We start from the raw sequence: 21,215 nt of genomic DNA, 5'->3' as shown, positions 1-21,215 counted from the left end.
GCAGCCTCTTAGTCACTGGGATTTTGAAATCTCTTTCCAAAGGCTAGCTATGGCCCTAAATTAGAAATAGGCTACCTGAGAACACAGTGGATTCATAGTTCACCTTGGGCAGTTTTAGGAGAAATGCCACCAGCTTCTGCGTTTGAAGGCCAAGGTTACTTGTTCATGGTGTGAGCACCTTCCTGCTTCCAAACTCTGGTTATCTGTAAATACCTAAGTCCTCTAATTTAGGACGCAGGTCATGGGAAGGCGCCGGTTCTTAGGGCACAAGTGAGCTCACATTCCCAGCATTTTTCTTAAACTTGGCAGAACTGCACTCTAACAAATTAAAATCCATGTGAATGAAAAGGAAAACTGATGTAGGAAACAAACTTAAGCTTGAGTCAGTTACAGCATGGTGAGGATGTCGGTTACAGCAACCCTCTGGGACCGATGCAGGAGAAATTCTAATGGTGGGCTGTAGAGACCGTCTCTGTTCCAACTCCACCGCTTTTCTCCACAGAGACCCATGCACGCCAGCTCCCGCCTCAGTCACAAGAGAACGCCCGAGCGGGCACGCGGTCGTCCTTGGTGAACCGCGATCTCCTCACCCCAAGAGCCGCAGGCTCCGCTGACGCCGGTACCGGTCTCCCCGCGACTCCCTCTGGGCGCGCGGAATCCTGGGATTTGTGGTCCCTTCCGCTCACTGTCTGCCCTAGCCGGCGCGGAGAGGACTACGCTTCCCAGGATGCGTCGGGGAACGAGGCCTCCGGGGCCGGGAGAGGGAGGGGGCGGCTCTAGTCCTTCGGGGCGTCGCTGTTTCCAAGCGCCGCGATCTCGCCTAGTAACCGGCAGCGGAGGTTCACTAGCGCGGCGTTGTGGCCCCGCCCCCGGAGCCCCAGCTGAAGGAAGAACCTGTCTCCCGCGGCGCCCCAGTGACGAAGCCCATCCCCGGGTGCGGGAGGCGGGGAGGGGAGGGCAGGCAGAGGATTTCGCTCGCCCGCGCGGGATCCAGGACGCGCCGGTGGCGTCCGCTGGCAGCAGAGGTTAGAGGCAGAGAGCACGGGGATGCTCCGCGGACGAGGCTGGCTCGGGAGTGGGAGGAGTGCAGGGCGCCGCCAGGGCGGCAGTGCGCGAGGGCCGAGCAGTCCTGAGGGCGGGCATCCCTCGCACAGCGCGCCGACCCCCGGGACGTGTGTGTCTGTTGGGGGTTGCTGTCCCGCGGGCGACCCCGCTCCACGCTGGGCTTAGGGCAGGACCCGGGATTCCGTAGGACCCGGTGTTTAGCGCAGACGTTTCTGGGGGAGAGGTGAACGATTTTTGCCGCTTGTTATTTAATTTCTCCTGGAACAGGAGCGTTTGTAGGTAGCGCACTCCCTCCGATTGCACTAGTGCCTCGTTTCTTCCGAGTAAGACAGTCTTTCATGATGCTGATTGGAGTTGGTGATCAATGAGAGCTGCTAAGTTCTTTATGGCTTTCTCGGTGAAGAGAAGGTTCACGGAGGATGTGATTATTAAACACACACATGAAAACTAATTGGAGCATCTAAAAAATGACCATTGCATATTCGCCCTCGCTTATTAGGGAAACAGCAAGCGTTCCTTCAAATCGTATCAGCCAGGCAGCAGCATTTACGCGTATTTCATATCATTAAGGAGATGGAACTGGAGGGAGAAAGTGGGAGTAGGGGAAAATTTTTAAAAATACCAAACTTGGTTTAGTTTGGGGATAATTTTCTTGGATTGGGTGACTTATGCGAAAAATCTGTTTCTTTCTTCCTCGCTCTCGCATCCTGGATATAGACTGTCAGTTTCGGATCCAAGGACAGCGATGGCAGAACTCACCCGGGTTGCCTGTCAAATCAAGGCTATCGCAGAATAAATCCCGCCGCCTGCCGCGAAGCCCCGGCGCACCGCAAACTTCAGTGAGCGAACTGGGTGATCGCTGTTGGGATATGCAGATCCCTGATGTAAAAGGCGGGGTGGCCCCCCCGAGAGCCTCTCCTGGGGGCCGGAGCCCGCAGGTGCAGTGAGGCGCGCGCGCGGGTGCCGGCGCCCCCAGAGCCGCCTTGCCCGGGGAGAGGGAGCCCGGCGCCCAGCGGGGTCTGGCGGCCGCACACCGGCGGCGGCGGCTTGTCTGCGGCGGCTGCAGCGGATGATGGTGGCGGCCGGCCCGCTGGGCTGTGCCTGTGCGTCGCCTCGGAAATCAGCGCCCAGCGCCGCGCGCTGAGCCCCTGCAGGTCGGCCGCAGCCCCAGCCTCGGCGAGGACGGCTCCGGCGCGCGGGGGGGCGGGGGGCGCGCGGGGTCGGCTTATCATGGCGGATCGGACGGCGCCCCGCTGCCAGCTCCGGCTGGAGTGGGTGTACGGGTACCGGGGTCACCAGTGCCGCAACAACCTGTACTACACGGCCGGCAAGGAGGTGGTCTACTTTGTGGCTGGGGTCGGGGTGGTTTACAACACCCGCGAGCACAGCCAAAAATTCTTCCTGGGACACAACGACGACATTATCAGGTAAGGGGGTGGCCAGGGGCGGCGGGGAGAGGTTGCGTGTGGAGGCTGGGAGGGTGGGAAGAGGATGACCACCTGGGCTTTCCCGGGGTCGGATCCGGGAGCCCCGTGGAATAGAGGATTCTGTCTGGAGCCGCATGGAATTACCGAAGGGCTGCTGATTCTAGGGCCAGGGCAGAAACAGAGTCGGGGGTGCAGGTAGGAAGGAGAGGTGTCTTTTCGCTGTATCCCTCCGGAATCCCGGCTTTTGAATCTCTAGGGAGTTGAGTGTTCCTAATGCGTTCTTGCTGTTCTTTCCTGCTACAAGTGGAAGGAGCCTGGGTAACTATCAAACACTTCTTCCTTCCCTAACCAGGTGCACGGTAGGACCAATAGCCTGAAGTGTGGGCATCTTCTTTGGGAGGCTGCTCAGTGGGTTTCTCAGTAAGCAAGAGGATTAAAAAAGATCTAAAAGAAATTTTACTACTGGTAATTTGGAATCTTCATCTCAGATGCTTTGGACCTGGGAAATTTCTGCAGTGGGCGGGGAGTTTGTTCTCTAATATTTCACTTGGCAGTGTTTTAATGCCCAAAGCATATTTATAACTAAATGGATGCTTCCACAACATCATTGAGGTTATCATTGAGCCTCATCATTGAGGCTGGCAGCTGCTGGATCACAAAATCCTACCAGCCAGCCCACACAATGACCAACATCTGCTAGCGGATGGCCCAAGACTGACTGACAGGAGAGCTCATTTGGATGAATGGCCATTTTAGGGGCCTTCCCGATTAAATTGAAGGGGGTTACATTGTGATTCTTGGCTCCATCCTCTCATCTTTGGACCAGACACATTTTTCTTCCAGCCGTTGTCAGCTTTTATGTGACCAAACAAGGTATGGGCCAAATGCTGTTCACAGGGAATCCTTTTCAGCCTTCAGCAGTTAAGGAAGATTTTCATCATATGGGAGCCTCAGCCCACAGGGAAAATGACTTGCTGAGGATGGACTACAACTGACAGAGACCATATTTGTACCTTCCAAACTTGTGTGTTTCATTGATGTAGAACAACTACCATTACATTCTCAGAATATTGCCACTTTTGCTCTAAGTTTGTCTTTCACAATGAAATAAATGAAGTGGTGTCATGTCCATGCTTCTAATTTCTCAGTGCAGAGAATGATTTCAAAGATTAGCTTTTTTTTCCCTTCCCAGTGATGTGCTTATATTGCACAAAGGTCTCAGCCTTTTTTTTTCTGAGACCTAAAGTTGAAAAATTGTTACAGAAAGCAAACACTTAATATTCAAAATACAGATTTTAAAAATTCTTGACTTTTTTTTTGAAGATGAGAGCTCTAATGTTCTTAAGATTTGGTGGAACTAACATGTAAAACTTTTTTCACGTCACATATGACAAAAATAGCTTTTTTTCTTCCCTCCCTAACATGGTAGTGGTTGTGATTGGGGCATCCTTACATAGTTTTGTTCTGCAGATTTTGCTTCTCTAATTGCTAGGCTGATTATGAAAGTTACAGGTGCAAATGATTAACAATGACTCATGAAAAGGTTAGATGTTAAAAAATTTAAGCCCATTATGTTTTTGCTCTCTCTGTCTTAATGCAGTGCTTTCCATTATAGCATCAAAATAAGATGTAGTCCTTTGGGGGAAGGGAGAGAGTGGCAATTAAACAGAAAATTCCCTGTGGTTAAATAATACTAATGTGACAGTTCGCTGAACTACTTTGTGGATTTGAACTCTTAATCCTAATTTTTTCTCCGATAGAAGGAAAAAAACCAAATGCACTGTTGAAACTGAAGGTGGGAAAAGGGTGGAGTTGCAGTAAACCGTTGTTATGACAAGCAGCCGGGCTAGTGGGATGTGATGAAATCTAGCTTGGGTGGTTAAGGAAACATTCAGATTTGAAGAAAAGGTGAATGAAGTGATGTGTATAACTGGGTTTGTAGGGAGCCTTAACTGATGAAAAGCAAAAGAGACAGTTAGCGTCTGATCTATTTATTAAACTACCTTAGTGACATAGTAGTAAGGCTGATTTCAGAGAAAAGACTGTATTCATAATTCTCCACAATATTTGGTTGGGTCAGAGTATGTACAGGTGAGCAGAGTAGAGTTCTTTAACATCCATATATGTCTTTGTACATAAGAATAAAATTAAGTTTAATGAATTAAAAAACACAAACCACAGATTATTATGGAATTAAGAGCTATAAAATTGGAATGTTTATGCCGTTCTTTTGCTTTGTCTTATGTATGTAAATATCTTTTTCTGGTGAAGGCACTGCACAAACCACAATGCACAATTTTTTTGTCCTTATGAATTTTAACTCATTTCCGTGTGTTCTTCCACCTGAAATATTGAAGTTTGTTATTAAATGGAGAGGACTATAGCTAAGGTTCTAATGCAGAAATATTTTGGTTTTTTATTGAATCATTACATGAATATCAAAACTTGTTCGTTTCTAACTCTTGTTTTGATCAAGTGAGATAGCGTAAGTAATTGTCCACTTGGTACATAGCTTTTTCATTAGTTTGAAAGATATATTCATGTGCATACATCTGTACTGCTTTATTTTTTGTGTTGCTTTGCCTAGAATATTAACTAGAAAGCAGCCCAACAAGTATTGATAACACACTCCATTTTATAAAACCATGTCATCTCCGTGATCATAATGAACCCTAATAATAATGCAGGTTTTGGCAGAGTTCATTAGGGCTCAGCATATGTGTCCTTCTGCTTTGACAGGCTATATGTTTAAGTCAGATTTTTAAAGATGTTGGTATGTGAGGCATAATATAATTTACTGAATGTGGAGGCTTAGTTTTATTCTCTTGAATGATTACCTTTCATTTCAGGTAACAGATTAGAAGATGATGCCATATTTTGGACCTGATAACATTGTGATAGAACAAGTGAATACTTAAAGTAATATTTGCTATTGGGCTAACAACGAGATGCAAATCAGGGCTTGATAACAAGGACAGTAATAGAGACTGGGATAATTACTAACTTGGTTTCTACTTTAGGTAGTAGAACATGACACAGAATGGGAGTAAATGAAAGAAAAGCCCATGAACACATTCATCCTCTGTTACTTCCCTTCCATTTTCACAGTGATTTCAGTTGAGACGTTTATCTTCTCACTCTGGACCCCTATATGTATTGCTTCTGACTAGTTCCCTGTCTCCAGGTTCTTCTCCCTCATTTTCTGGCTCCCAGTTGCAAAGGAGGTTTATCTACAATGCTGCTTTAGGGGAAAGGGCACTGACTTTGTTATCATGCACACTTGGGTATAAATCCCGCTCTGCCTTTTACTGGAGGTATCTGGGTGGGCGGCTTCACTTCTTAGGGCCTTGTTTATTTGTGAAATGGGAGTAACAATACCTAAACTGCAGAGTTGTAACTATTAGAAAAAAATGTATGCAAAGGGTTTAGTGTAGGACCTGGCCCTTAGTTGGTGCTCAGTAAATATTCTTAGTTGTGGTAGAAGTAGTATTTCACTAAACACACACACACACCCCAAAACAAAACAATGATTCATCGTTGCTCACAGGCAGAAGTCCAGATTCCTAAGCTTTCTGTTCTCTCTCCTAACCTACCATCCTATCCTTATTTTCCTTTTTTAAAAAATCATAAATTGTTTGCTTCCCACTTGCCATATGATGACTCTGTTCTTCCCTGCCTCACACTGGAATGATTCATCTTCCCCGCTGGCCCTTCTCTGTCTCTCCAACCCCACCCCTCCAATGGCATAGCGGTGGGAGCTTGGGCTTTGCTGTCAGTCATACTTGAGTTTCAACGTAGGTCTGCCACCAGCTGGCGACTTTACTGAACCTCTTTGAGTCTTAACTATCTCGTCAGTGAAACAATTTGTCACTTATAAAATGGAGTTTTAAAGGTATCTCCTTTGTAGTTTGTTGTGGGGATTACATACAAAAATGTTTGGCCAATGGTAAGTGCATAGCACCAGGGTCCTGTTTGCATCTGCATCCTGCAAGGCCCCATCTTCTGCAGTCTTACCTCTCCCATGAGACCTCGCACCATCCTCCGATGAATGGGCGCCTTGCACTTCCAAAACTTTGTGTGTTTTGTGACCGACGCTGCTCACTTCATATGTATCATTTAGGGCTATCCTTTCATTCTGTTTTCATTTGTAAGCATATATAAGACCCTTGATGCAGAGAATGAATCTTATAACCAGAGCTAACATCTCATGAGTGCCAAACTCGGAACTAAATGTGTGTATGGATTGATCTGATCCACGCTCTCACAATCCAGTGAGATAGGCACTGTTGCTAACCCCAGTCTACAGGGGAGGCAGCTGAGGCACAGAGAGGTTGAGGATCTTGCCTGTTGTCACTGTCTGGCAGACTGTAGAATGGGAATTGGAACCCAGATTGGTCTGATTCCAAAGCTCCAAGCTTTGGCTTCACTGCTCTGTGGCCTCTTATTTTTCTGTCATTGTGGTCCCTGTAACTGTGACTTCTTCCTAACCAGAAGGTAGTAAGTTGTTACTCTTTGTAACTCCGCTTATCCTCTGTTGGTCTATAAACTGTTTGATTTATTCAAGAATATCTGAAGTAGATCATTAGAATTCTGCCTGGAAATGGAACCATGTTTAAGTTTACTTTAAAAACATCCCCAGCTTGGCCGGGCTAATCCCAGCAATTTGGGAAACCGAGGTGGGCAGATCAATTGAGATTGGGGGTTCAGGGCAGGACCAGCCTGGGTGGCATGGCAAAACCCCATCGCTACAGAAAATACAAGGGCTGGTTGGGCATGGTAGCAGGGCCTGTGGTCCATGCTATTCAGGGACCTAGGGCAGGAGAATCTCTTTGGCCCAGGAGGTGGAGATTGCAGTAAGCTGGGCTTGCGCCATTGCGCTTCAGCCTGGGCGACAGGAGTGAGGCCCCGGCTCAAGGAAAAAAAAAAAAGAAAAGAAAAAATTTGAAAAAGAGAAATATCCACAGCTTTAGAACAATGATCTGTTGGAAATTTTAATTTAAAAAAATTATTTTAGTCAAAATTGTGACATGGCTCAAATAATCTAGCACTGCAAATACAATTGAACTTGTTGGATTTGAAGAGACTTGTCTAACAGCCATGGTTGGGTCTGGAGTGTCAGGTAAGCAGGTTCACATGAAGGCCTAGAGATGTGACTTTATATTCTTTAGTCCCTTGACCAGTTTGAATAAGAGAAACATGGAGGTAACCACAAAGAATCAAATCCATATTAACTTGAGTGCTTGCTCTGTACCAGACACTTCATATATATGTCATCCTATTGAATTCTCCCACCCCCAACACTGAGAAATAGGTCTTCTCATGTTACAGGTATGGCTCTGAGAGGGAAAGAGGTTTAATCATAGTTACTCAATGGGACCATCCTTCTGCTCTTTGGATCCCACTTACTCTGTGTATTGGAAAGAGCGTGAAGTGAAAGCTTTTGATGGAAGCTTATAATGATCTTCATGAATGATTGCATTATTGCTCTTTTTATTAATTATAGTCTATTTGGTGATTTTTATTAAGATTTATTTTTTCTCTAAGTTGGGTGTAATTTATTCTTTCGTATTTGTTAATTCATCAAAAACTCATTTTACATCTATAACGTGCCAGATGCAGGGGGTGTAGCAGTGAATATGACAAAGTTTCTGCTGCCTTGAAGCTTACTTTCTGATAGGGATAGCCAACAGTGAGTGCGCAAGAAAATAAGGTGACTATAGGTTGTGATAAGTGCTAAGAAGAAAAATAATCACAGAGAAACTGAGTTGAATGGGGGTATGGAAGCCACCTTAGGCAAGATTTCCAGAGCAGCTCTCTAGGGAGATGGCATTTAAGCAGAGACCTGAAGGGTGTGAAGGGGAAGCCAGGTGAAGATGTAGTGGCAGAGAAGAGGTTATGTGCAAAAGTGTCAGAGTGGGAAGAAACTTAATGTGCCCAAAATTCTGGTATAGATAGCCAGAGAAAGACCAAGGTCATTGTAATTCTCATCCAGGTCATTGATGCCTCATGGGTTTTGGTAACATATGTCCTAGATTTCCAAGGACAGTCACAAATATTCCATTCAGTTATTGTTGTGGATATACTTGTTCTTGTCACATCATGAATCTAATTTTTAATTCAGAAATATGAGACTGGGCTCAATCCTGTCATCCCAGCACTTTGGGAGGCTGAGGTGGGAGGATCATCTGAGCCTGGGAATTGAGGACCAGCCTGGGCAACATCGGGAGACCACATCGCTACAAAACATTTAAAAATTAGTCAGGCATGATGTCATGTGCCTATGATCTCAGCTACTTGGGAGGGTGAGGCAGGGGAATCACTTGAGCCTGGAAGGTCAAGACTGCAATGTGCTGTGATCACACCATTGCACTCCAGCCTGGGCAACAGGGTGAGATGCTGTCAAAAAAAAAAGAAAGAAAAAAAAAAAAGAAAAGAAACATGACTGTGTTTTCTTTTACCACATAATGGTCACTGCTTGAAAACATTGCACTGAATAAAGAATTATATCAGTCCCACCAACCGCATCAATCAGACATGCGGATTACACTGTGATAGGTGAAAAGCTGTTCCCATGGCAGCAACCCTAATTAGGCAACACTATCCTGCAGCTTCTCCTATCCTCAAGGTGTGGATCTGAACACCTTTTTGAAGCACTGTGAAATTGTTTTCCACAATAGCCACACCATTTTACTGTCCCACCAGCAATGTATGAGAGGTCCAATTCCTTCACATCATTGTCAAGATTTATTACTGCTTGTCTTTTTTTATTATAGCTATGCTGCTGGGTGTGAAATGATATCTCATTGTGGTTTTAATTTTCATTTCCTTCATGACTAATGATATTGATCATCTTTTCATAAACTTATTAGCCATTTGTATATCTTCTTTGGAGAAATATCTATTCAAATCCATTACCCATTTTTAATCAGTTTGTCTTTTTATTGTTGAGTTCTAAAAGTTTTTTGTTTTTGTTTTTACATATTCTGGGTATAAGTCCCTTATATATTATTTGCAGATTTTTTCCCATTCAGTGAGTTGTCCTATTCACTGTCTTGGTGGTACCCTTGGAAGTAGAAAAGTTTTTCATTTTGTTGATGTCCAATTTATTTTTTCTTTTTTTAAGCTTTTGATGTCATATCTAGGCAACCATCACCTAATCCAATGTCATCAAGATTTACTCCTATGTTTTCTTCTAAGAGTTTTATACTTTTAGCTCTTACATTTAGGTAGATTATCTATTTTGAGTTAATTTTTATATATGGTGTGAGGTAGGGGTCCAACTTTATTCTCTTGCATGTGGATATCTAGTTGTCCCAACATCGTTTGTTGAAAAGACTACTTTTTCTCCATGAAATTATCTTGGATGCCCACAGCCTTTGAATTCAGCCAGCAGGGGACTAACTTCTCCCATGTAGAAGATGCTGAATGTTTGGGGGCCCAGAAATGGAAATAACCATTAAAGAGATTAACCTAGAAGAAATAGAAACCATAGGCTTTGGTTGCTATTCTATATTTGTAAAGATGCTATTAGAGCTAATGAATGACATGTAGATTTTTATGTATTTATAAAGTAAACTATAACTTGAAGAGTGAGTGCAGTATTGAGTAACTGCTGGTTTAGGAACCAATAACAGTCTATCCATTGGATTTGTTTACTCCCAAAGGTTTTTGCTTCTTAAAAATGATTTTATAAGCATCAGCCTTGCTGTTGCTTATAACAGGTCTGTTGAGCCAGCTGAGGAGGTGAGTGGTATGGAAAGCAGGGGGAGTTGTAACAGAGGGTGCCCTTTGATTTCTACCCCTTTATCAGTTCATTCCTTTCTTTCCCTTAAGGGAGGTAGGCATCTGGATGGCCTCAACTGGAATTTGAAGGATTCTGGGATTGTCCACTGGTTTGCTGCCTGCTACTCCCTTTCCCATCAACACAGAGGAGGGGAGCAGCAGGCCAGCTTACCTCCTGGAGGTGAAAGGAGCTCTCTCTGGACTGGTAATTCCTTAATAGGCTGGTTAGAGAATTTTTCTAAGGCTATGGGGAATTATTTTAAGGCATGAACCTTCATTTTTAGTTTAACTGCTGTTTAATAATGCCAGGAAAACATTTTTCTGTGTTATGAGTTGATTTTATGGATAGGAATAAAACAAGACTCACAAATGACAAGATGTCTTCTAAGTAAGGATCATCAGTTGCAAGAAACTTTTTCAAAGAAGTACAGTTGAGGAGATTACAAGGTGGAAAGAAAACCTTTTGGAACTCAATTACAGGGAGTGCACACTACCAGTCACTGCACACTATCAGGCAGCCATTCTTTCTCTACTTATTTCTCTTGCAAGTGTCCCTATGCAACCCAGGGATTCACATCTCTGCTTCTCTCTGGACAATACATGCTTTGATTTTCTCTGGCTGCTTAACTTAAGGATTCATTTTGCACATGGCCGCCCTCCCAAAAATCCACCTCAGTCCCCTGAGTACAATCAATCTTGGTACTACAAAATCAACTGAATCAATCTTTTGAGTCTTAATTCCAAATTCCCAGGAAAGAGAATCTAATTGCCCTGTCATGGGTCAGGATGTCCACCGGGTCCAAACAGCTGTAGCCTGGAGGGTGGGACAGTGTTTCAAAGGGCTTCCCCTTTAGAGAAGATCCCCCACCCCTAATAAGGGGGGACTAGACTGGGAGAGAATAAATGGCAACTTTACTACAGAAGGTGGATTAGAAGAGGAGGCAAATGATTTCTTGATGCACAGAAAAGGACAGTGATGAGAAATACTGAGTTGAGGACAAGAAAAGGTAAGTAAAGGGATACTAAAAGGGCTTACATTAAAAATATTGGCGATATGGCCAGGTGCGATGGCTCATACCTGTAACCCTAGCACTTTGGGAGGCCAAGGTGGGCAGATCACCTGAGGTCAGGAGTTCAAGGCCAGCCTGGTGGACATGGTGAAACCCTGTCTCTTCTAAAATACAAAACTTAGCGAGGCACGAGTGCCTGTAATCCCAGTTACTCAGGAGGCTGAGATGGGAGAATCACTTGAACCCAGGAAACAGTGGTTGCAGTGAGCTGAGATTGCACCACTGCACTCCAGCCTGGGTGGCTGAGTGACTCTCCATCTCAAAAAAAAAAAAAAAAATTGGTGATATATATTATGGAGTTTTCACTTCTCATAAGAGACCATGCCGAAGTGTCTCCGGACAGTGCTACACAATGGCTGGTGGCCACAGTCTTGGAAGACCAGTTGGGCATTGTTTGCCCACTGGGGTGCCAGTGCTACTATTAAGGATTTTTTAATCCCCTGCTGGTCTGGTGTCAGGGGTGGTGGGTTAGAGGAGTGCAGATAGAAATGAGGCTGATATTGGCAGGCACTGGGGAGGTGGCTTGATGGTACTTACAGGAGGCTTCCTGGAGCTGGCACAGCGGCCAAGGTAGTGGAGGTGGAGATGAGGGACAGAGGTTAATTACCAACTGGTAAAGAAATAGTTCCATATTTTAACTGGTAGAGATACTGGTGCATACCTGCTGAACATCAACCATGGCAATGAGTGAAAAGGTTTTACAAGTGAACTCTTGGGTGATTTAGCGAGTGTAGCTATCTAACACATTTTGAAAATGAATTTTCCCAAGGCTAGATTTAACACCTGGTTAAGGTTCCTTATTGCCTGCATGATGAGAGTTAAACTCCCACAGGATGTTCTCCATGGTCTATTATGATCTTCTCCCTGGCTTCTCTTCCAGCCTGATGTCTCTCCCTGTCTTAACATCCTCCAGCCACATCACACACCTTGCAGTTCCCTGAAGGATGCCAGTTCTGGCATCCTATTTTGTGTTTGCTTATCCCTGCATGTATCATTTTGGTTGCCTGAAATGATCCCTCCTTTCTCTACTTGTACAGTCCTTCACTTCCTTCAATGTCAATGCAAGTGTCACCTCTCCCTGAAGCCTTATCTAATAGCTCAAGACTGTCTTGTCCTCCTTTCTCTATGCATCTGGGCTACCATGCACATTCCTCCCTTCTGGAGTCATTGCATCATGTTGCATTTGTTGACTTACCCATGTTTCCATCTACTTTGAATTTCATGTGTATGTCCCTGTGCCTAGCACCTTGTCATGGGCATAGTAAATGCTTTGGATATTTTTACTTATTCTTTATATTTTGAATTATTTGGAAGGAGCAATAGGGGTGAGATTTCTATAGAACTCATTTTATACGTACTTTGTGAAGATAAAACCCAAAAATATTATTCTCAGCTGGCATTGAGAGGCAGGATTCAGAATCTTCTTTTTTAAAAGAATATTTGAATAGCAATAATGAGTGATTATTGCTGTGTTCTTAGACACCAAATTTGATTTGACTTCTTCCTTGTACTTCTCTACTGGTCTGGATGGAAAATACAGCCATTGAGGACATAATGTTTCCTACTGGAATATGGCCATGGCTCTTACAATGAATGAGGCATTCCTTTTGAATGTTTGTGCTTCAGATATTTTGACTGTATTGTGAGAAAAATCATGATTTGCATCCCTTTCAATGTAAGAAATATTGTCTTTTAAGCAACTTTTGAAAATATGTTGGAATGTTTGTAAGAGGGAAGTGAAGTCCAGATGTCTGCAGAGATTGTAAGGTAGCACCTGCCAGCTCTAACTAAATTTGTCTTTCCTGGCCCAAAAGAGTTTCACCCGAAGATACAGAAGTAGGGGTTCGAGGGAAGACCCCTGGAGAAAGTGACTTTTGAAGGCTGAAGAGCGGTTTGGCAGGGAGGTGGAAAAAGAATGGGGAAGGAGGGAACAACGGGGCAGGAACAGCTTGTGCAGAGGCTCAGGGGCTTAAAATAGCAGGGTCCCCTGAAGCAAGAATAAGTAGCTCAATGTTACCAGAATGACAGATGAGAGTGAGGAGGGTATGGTGGGAGATGAAGCTGGATTAAGTGGGCTGGAGCTAGATGGCTAAGAGATTTACCGCGCATTCCACAAGTTATGGGGACCAGTGAGTTCATTTAAACAAGGCAAGACAAGGCCAATTTACATTTCAGGAAGATCATTGCAGGAGTATTTCTACTTTGTTTTTATTAACCTTTTCTTCTGATTCCTTTCTCCTCTTTTCCTTCAATGCCAGACTTCTCAGAAGAGGGAGCATGGCATTGTGCATGGGGATTGGGGTCCCATGGGGTTGAACACCGCATGGGCTCTGTCTCTAACCAGACATGTGACTCTGGGCATGGCACTTACCTTTTCTGGGCCTCGGTTTCCTCAGTTGTAAATCCCTAAGATCCTTCCAAAATCTCTTCTAAGTTAAAGTCCTGAGGTTCTTAGTTGTCTGCATTACTTTCTCTCTTTTCTTTATGTCTCATTTACTTTTCAACATAGTGAACTGGTTTCTGCTTCTACTGGCCCCTGGAGTTCTCTGGAGCGGCTTCAGTGACCTCCATTGCTAGGTGGAGCCATGTCGTGCTTAACCTCTTCATAGCACTGGGTCAGCTGATCAACTTCTACTCAGTGCCCATCCTTTTCTTTCCTCATCATGGTGATCCCCTGGTTTTATCTTACCTCCCCTGCCCTTTGCCTACTCTCCCTAGGCCTACCTGATACATACAGGGACCGGTCAATGTCACTGATCAGATTCTCTTGCCAAAAATGCATGGCCTCAATCTAATCATGAGGAAACAGACCAATGCAAATTGAGGGACGTTCTACAATTTAACTGGTCTGGACTTGGCAACAAATGTTATTCTTGTAAAAGACAAAAACAGATTGCGGGACTGTCCAGGTTAAAGAAGACTAGAATTATAGAACTAAATGCAATGTGTGACTTTGGATTGGGTGGAGAGGGGTTGCTATATACAACAGTATTGGGACAATCGGTGAACTTTGAATATGGGACTATATATGAGGTAACAGCTTTGTGTCACTGTAAAATATTCTGAATTTGATTGTAGCAATGCAGTTATATAAGAGAATGTACTTATCTTAGAAGATGTGTGCTGAAATATTTAGGAGTGAAGAATCATGATGGCTGCAGATTACTCTCAAATGGTTCAGTAACGATGACAGCAGCAGCAACAACAATAATAATAATGCGTATGTTTTGTTTTTTAAGATGGAGACTCGCTCTGTTACCCAGGTTGAAGTGCAGGCATCTGTTCTCTCCTTTTCTCTTCATGCCATGCTCTTTCCCTGAGACCTCTTGCCCACTGCCTCTTCCCTGCTTCCGTCCTTGCCTTTCCGTTCTATTCTCAACACAGCAGCCAGAGTAATCTGGTTACAATAAGGAATTGTAGTCTTTGCCATTACTTTCAGTGGCAAAGACTGCAATTACTTTTGCACCATCCATATAAGTCAGGTCATGTAAGTTCTCTGCCTTGGACCCTCAGAGTAAAAGCCAGAGTCCTTGTTATGGCTTCTAAGTCCCTATTTGGGGATTTGGCCCCTTTTACCTCTGTGATCCAATCTGTTTTCTCTACATTCCTTGATCGGCTCCAGCCGCACTGGCCTTATAGCTGCTGCTTGAATACCCAGGTGCTCTTCTGCTGAAGGGCCTTTGCACTCTTTGCACTCTTTATGCCTGGATCCTTGTCCCCTCAGATATTCACATGACATTATTCACTTCCTTTAGGTGCCTGATCAGTGTTAGCTTAACTGATTACCCTTTTTAAAATTCAGACTCTTCTCTAACACATTCCTTATTGCCCATCCTTGTTTTATTTTTTTCCTTAGTAATTCTTTTGATCCATCTTGTCTCTTTAAGATATAAGCTGTATTTGGGCAGGGCTGTTTCATTCACTGCTCTGCCTACAGTTCTTATAATGGAGCCTGGCATGTAGAAGGTGCTTAAGAAGTGTTTGTTGAATGAATAAATGAAAGACTTGTGCGTGACTTTTATTTGTTTTTGGATGATCCCCTTAGAATTTCTGCTTAGAATAGGACTTCTTTTTTGTACTCCCTTTGACAGACTATGAATCCTATAGACCCCATCTCAGAATAATACGCTTGTTTTTTCTGTTTTACACTTTTATTGCCGTGTAATACAGATACAGAAAAGTACATATATCATAGTGCACACCTGGCTCAATTCTCACAAACCCAACATACCTGTAACCTTGCTCACATCGGGAAATCAATACCACCCGCACCACAGACAGCATCTCATGCCCTTTTCCAGTGACAATCCCCACTGCAAAGGCGACCTCCATCCTGACTTTTAAGAGCATAGATTAGTTTTGCTTAAGGTACTTTTAACAGGAATGGTACAGTTTGCATTCTTTTGTGCCTGGCTCCTTTCAATCAATATTATGTTGATGAGATTCATTTGTGTTTCTACATGCTTATTCTCAGTTCTGTATTTTTTGTTGTGTGGAAATACTGGAGTTTATCTGTTCTACTGTTTATGGGCATTTGGATGGTGTGCAGTTTCCTTTGGCTACTGGTACAAGCATTCTAGCACAAGTGAACATACATGCAGTTCCACCTAGGAGTGGTATTGTCAGGTCACAGGGTGCACAGGGTGCCTTGCTAGATACTGTCAAACGGTTTTCCAAAGTGGTTGTATCTGGCCAGATGCAGTGGCTCACTCCTGTAATCCCAGCACTTTGGGAGGCCAAGGTGGGCAGATCACATGAGACCAGGAGTTTGAGACCAAAGCGATTGTGTAGATTTATACATCCACCATCACAGAGTAGTGTTTTCTCATGCATAAAGTAAAATATATACATATATTCTATAGGAAAGCAATTCTTTTGAAATATAGTTATAAAAATAGTTTTAATATGTGGGTATATAGTATATGTGCTTCTTTATTAACACATACAATTAAAAGGTTTAGCAGTTCTTATAATTACTATGATTTAAAAGTAGCAATGAATATGCCTGATGTTTGAGATATCTGCGATAAATGTAATGTGATACGAAAATTCTGTGTTTTTACCAGTCACAGAGTCACAGGTACTGCTGATACTTCTATGGTTTGTTGATTACCTTCTGAATGATAGGATATCCTACTCTGTTACAAGTTAGTGAAAATAAAGGTATAATTTTTAATCTAAGTTCATCAACCTCCTGAAATCTATAAAAGGGTACATGGACCCCCAGGTTAAGAACCCCTTAAGGAAAATGACTTACAACAAAGATTTCTTGAGTGCCTCCTGTGTGCCATACTCTGTGTGAGGCACTGGGGACCCAGCAGCACACAGCACACATCTCTCAAGGAACTTGCAGTCACGAGGGCAGGAGTCCACACATGCACAGCTGGATATGGTTAGTTACCCAAAGTGTATGAGAGCCTCAGGACATACTCCTAGCCCATTCATGGGAGGTGGGTGGTGGTTCGGGAAGGCTTTCTGGAAGAAGCGGCATCATTAGATTTAGGCTCTATACCTGTCACTCTGGCTGCAGTGTGGATAATGGATTGGAGGAAACAAGTCTGCAAACACTCGAAGGAATCCAGGTGTGAAGTAATTGTGGTAGCGCGCAAGGAGAACTATGAATACATTCTGGAGACTCTAGATTCCTGGTGATGGATTGGATATGGGGGAGGGCATTGGGAGTAGGGTAGAAAGAAGGCAGGTAGGTGTAAGGTAGCAGTGAAGTTTCTGACTTAGTCAGCTAGTTGGATGGTGATGACCATTCACTGAAACAGAATGAGGAGCAGGTTCGGGGTCAGGGGAGATGAGTTCAGCTTTGAACATGTTTAGATAGAGGTGTCTGTGAGACATCCGAGAGGTGGTTGTACATTTATATGGGCCTTTGCTCAGGAGAGAGCTGTGAGAGTTTCAGTGTGTGTGTAGGAGTGAGTGAGATACCCAGAGAGGGTAGGGAGGAAAGAGAAGGTCCCAGGGTCAGGACTTTGAGAAAGATCAACTTTTTAGAAACCAGCAGATAAAGGGGTGTCTATGAAAGATGGGAATGGTCACAGGGGTAGGAGGTAAACCAGGGAAGTAGAATGCCCTGGAATCCAGAACAAAGAGATGTCAAGAAGATGCTCAGCAGACTCAGCAGAGTAGAAGAAGGTGAGTCTGGAAAGGGGCACAGTGGGTTTAGCAATAAGAGGTCATTGATGAATTGCTTTTACTACATAAACACTGCGAATGCTGATTTTTCTCTGGACTGTACTTTTATCTGGGTTTTAAGCTTTCTGTTATAGCAATAAGAATGTCCAAGGGTCATTTCCTTTTAGGTTTACTTTTCTTTTTTTTTTCTTTTTTTTTTTTTTGAGACGGAGTCTCACGCTGTTGCCCAGGCTGGAGTGCAGTGGCGCGATTTCGGCTCACTGCAAGCTCCGCCTCCTGGGTTCACGCCATTCTCCTGCCTCAGCCTCCTGAGTAGCTAGGACTACAGGCGCCCGCCACCGCGCCCGGCTAATTTTTTTTTTGTATTTTTAGTAGAGACGGGGTTTCACTGTGGTCTCGATCTCCTGACCTTGTGATCCGCCCGCCTCGGCCTCCCAAAGTGCTGGGATTACAGGCTTGAGCCACCGCGCCCGGCCTAGGTTTACTTTTCTTCTTACATCTGCTTTATATATTTTCCTCATGCTCCAGTGAGTTTTATGCTGCAGTGGTAGTAGGCAGTCCTTTCAGCTTTATGACTTCTATCTCTAACAGACTCTAGCTCTTTTTTTTTTCTTGGGACAATAAGAGATATTGTTACAGATGTTGCTTCTTGGTGAAAAGACTTGCAGGCCTATTTTTCTGCGGAGTGGATATGATCACTTTCACTTTGACTGGCCCTGTTTATGTATGTGAGGGGCTGGCCTACTGATAATGACTTTGCAGGTCATCCTCCTTGCCTTGAGTGAAATTCAGTTTCTAGTCCATATGATAAAAATGTAATAGAAGAGATATAAATTATATATATAAATTCTATAAATGTATAATTATTTTCTTCCCAGAATGTCAGCAACTTGGATTTTTTAATAATCTATGGGAGAAAAATGAGAAGATACTGAAATTAAACAAACATGTGTTGGGTGTTTACTCCATAAATGACAGTGCAGGCCACACGATCCCAGCGATCCAGGCAGGAACCAGTGAGTGCCTGGATACTCCTTCCCTCTTCATTCTCATTGTCCAGGGAGCCCCAAGTGCAGTTGATCTTGGCCTCTCTGTCTTACTGCTTCTGCCCTGGTCCACGTCCCTGGTTTTGTGTGGATGGTTGCAGTAGAGTACTGACTGGTCTCCCGGCTTTGATGGTTACTCCCCTAGCCCATCCTCTGCTCAAGAACCTGGTGAAACTTAAACAAAAAATTCAGATTTATGAGCCCACTCCTAAGGATTCTGATTCAGTAGGTATAGGTGTGAAGCCCCAAAATCTGCATTTAAAAATTATCATAGAAATATAGATATAGGTATCTATAAATGAGTACACACACACACACACACACAAATTTCCTTGCTCTTTCTGTTGAGAGAACTAAGAAAGCAGTGACACAGCAGCACCAGAAACATGACTAGCACCCAGAATTCAGTTTCTAAAGACTGTTCTCCACAAAAAAGACCAGAACTCCTTGGAGAAATAGCTGATTCTAGGCCTGTGGCAGTGAAAGCACAAGATACATCTGGAATATCTTCTTGTGCTAGAAAATATAGCAGTGCTTAAAGAATAAGGGGAGATATTAAAATGACATGAGAGCCGGCTTGAAGGGACTTCCATTGGCCACATCTGGGATAATTTGAGCATGAATTATAATCTGTAGAATAAAATAAAAATCCTTGCATCCATAGTGATATAAATAACTCAATGGGGAGAAGGCAAAGCTCTTCCTTGTGTAGAAAGCCAAGTATTAAATATAGCTGGAATGATGGATTTAGAAAACCAATGGATGCTGTAACTAGTGATGAAGGTTTGTTGAGGAATGTGATTTCACATCATCCTCCACCAGCAGGTATTTATTATTTACAAAGGACAAACAATAAGTACTGTGGAGAAACCTGGCAACCCACCATAACTAAATTCAAATTAACATTCACAACAATGGGACAAACCACACTATTAAAATAAGAAAAAGATTCCTCAAGTGGTTTTAGTCTCCAGAATTCCTGCTCTATGCTAGCACTGGAGTTAGTGTTCTGTGGCACAGATCTGATCTGTCTTCTGCCTTGCTTAAAAACTCCTGCCAACTCTATTGCTTCTGGAATACGACCCTACCCCACCTTTTTGCCATTATCTCCTGTCACAGCTCTGTTTCCCCAACTTTCCTACCTTTGGTCCCATCACCCATACTCCTTGCAGTAAGTCAAAGGGTTTCTGTGTCTCCATGTTACTGCCCACAGCCTTGCTGCTGAGAGTGCCTTGCAGGTCTCTCTCTGTGGCAGATTCATATAAGCCAAGAGACAACTACAGCGTCACCATCTCTGTGAAACCCTTCCTGATTTCATGGGAGCAGAACTAACGTCTGTTTCCTCCTTGCCACTGTAACATTTTCTCCATCCGTCTCTTAAACACATCTTAGTTCTGCTATGGCTTTCCATTTGTGTGTCTCCACCCCAGCTATGCAGGCGACTGGCCCCTCTGTGACCCGGAGACACTTCATGTGGTGGAAAAAGCTAGGGCTTCAGTGCCAGTCACACCTAGGTTTGAATCTGATTCTACCACTTCTTAGTTGTTACGCAGCCAGCCTCAGCTGCTTTCTCTAGACACACTGGTAGGTTATTATTGAGAATTCAATTCAATAAAGCATGTAAGGAGCTTTGCAAAGTGAGTTGAAGAATGACATAAAAGAGAACGAACCCTCACTCTAGGCCCTGAGTAAGTTTTTTTACACAGTAAGTCCTCACTGAATGTCATCATTGATAGGTCTTTAGAAACTGTGACTTTAAGCAAAACAGCGTACAACAAACCAATTTTACCATCAGCCAATTGATAAAAAGAGTTAAATTCCTACAGCATATTTCTGGCAACAGGAAAATCACTAACCTTCTAACTAAAGACCAAAATGCTTATCATATTAAACATTAAAGTAAATGGGAGCTATCTAGATGTTTAAGAAAGATTAATAAAAACTAGTAAGATAATGATTTACTCGTTTATTCAGTTCAGGGTCCTGGGTGGCTGGAGCCCATCCCAGCAGCTCAGGGCACAAGGTGGGAACCAGCCCTGGACAGGACGCAGTCACATCACAGGGTGCATGCACACACACAGTTGCACTCACGTAGCACTCATGGAGACACACCAGTTCACTGAATGTGTGCATCTTTGGGGTGTGGGAAGCAAGCAGAGCACCTGGAGAAAACCCTCGCAGACATAGGGAGATTGTGCAAACTCCGCATGACAGTGGCCCTGGCCAGGAATTGATATTTTTTCTCATCAATGCTGTAACAAGATGATGTTATTCAAGGACCTGTATGTATCTGTCATTTACATAGACACATTTTATATATATGCATTTTCCCCTGTAATCCTGAAGAAAATTCAGAGGGATAGTCTGAATTTTCTATCAGACTAGTGATAGTGGCTAGTAACCAACATGGCTAGTAACCAACAGACCCAACTTTGAACCTATTTCTGTCTGACTCCAAAGCCATGTTCTTTCTATTACATGGGAACTCATAAACCAGGAGAGACAGAGAGAGTCAAAATTACCTTAAATAAGAAGCCCATAGTGAAAAATGTTAAGCTAGAGTCGTAGTCTCTAAACATTTTTTGATTGTAGACCTCTCTTAGTAAAATACTCTTGTGCAACTTCCACTAGAGGAATATTTGCTTATTTATATATTTATGTTATATACTTGTATTATTGTG

The 21,215-nt window shown here is 43.6% G+C and overlaps 1 protein-coding gene across 7 annotated transcripts in view; it reads left to right on the top strand.

The window, feature by feature from the left end:
- Nucleotides 1–778: 778 nt before the first annotated feature.
- EML6 (EMAP like 6) overlaps nt 779–21,215 on the top strand; it is a 257,346-nt gene continuing 236,909 nt past the window's right edge. For 6 of the 7 annotated variants that reach the window (XR_010580450.2, XR_006691700.3, XM_005575864.5 and 3 more), the window contains exons 1-2: nt 811–1,025; nt 1,783–2,492. Coding sequence is in view for 5 of the 7 variants with exons in the window: in XM_005575864.5 (XP_005575921.1) it covers nt 2,296–2,492 (197 nt within the window). In the remaining 2 variants the exon portion in view is untranslated. Of the gene's footprint in view, nt 1,026–1,782; nt 2,493–21,215 lie in introns of all 7 variants that reach the window. The other variant, XM_065527077.2, reaches the window with a different exon arrangement.

The sequence above is a fragment of the Macaca fascicularis genome, chromosome 13, assembly GCF_037993035.2.
Source record: "Macaca fascicularis isolate 582-1 chromosome 13, T2T-MFA8v1.1".
NCBI lineage: Eukaryota > Metazoa > Chordata > Mammalia > Primates > Cercopithecidae > Macaca > Macaca fascicularis.
Note: the sequence above shows the minus strand (reverse complement) of the source record. Positions and strands in the feature narration are given on the sequence as shown.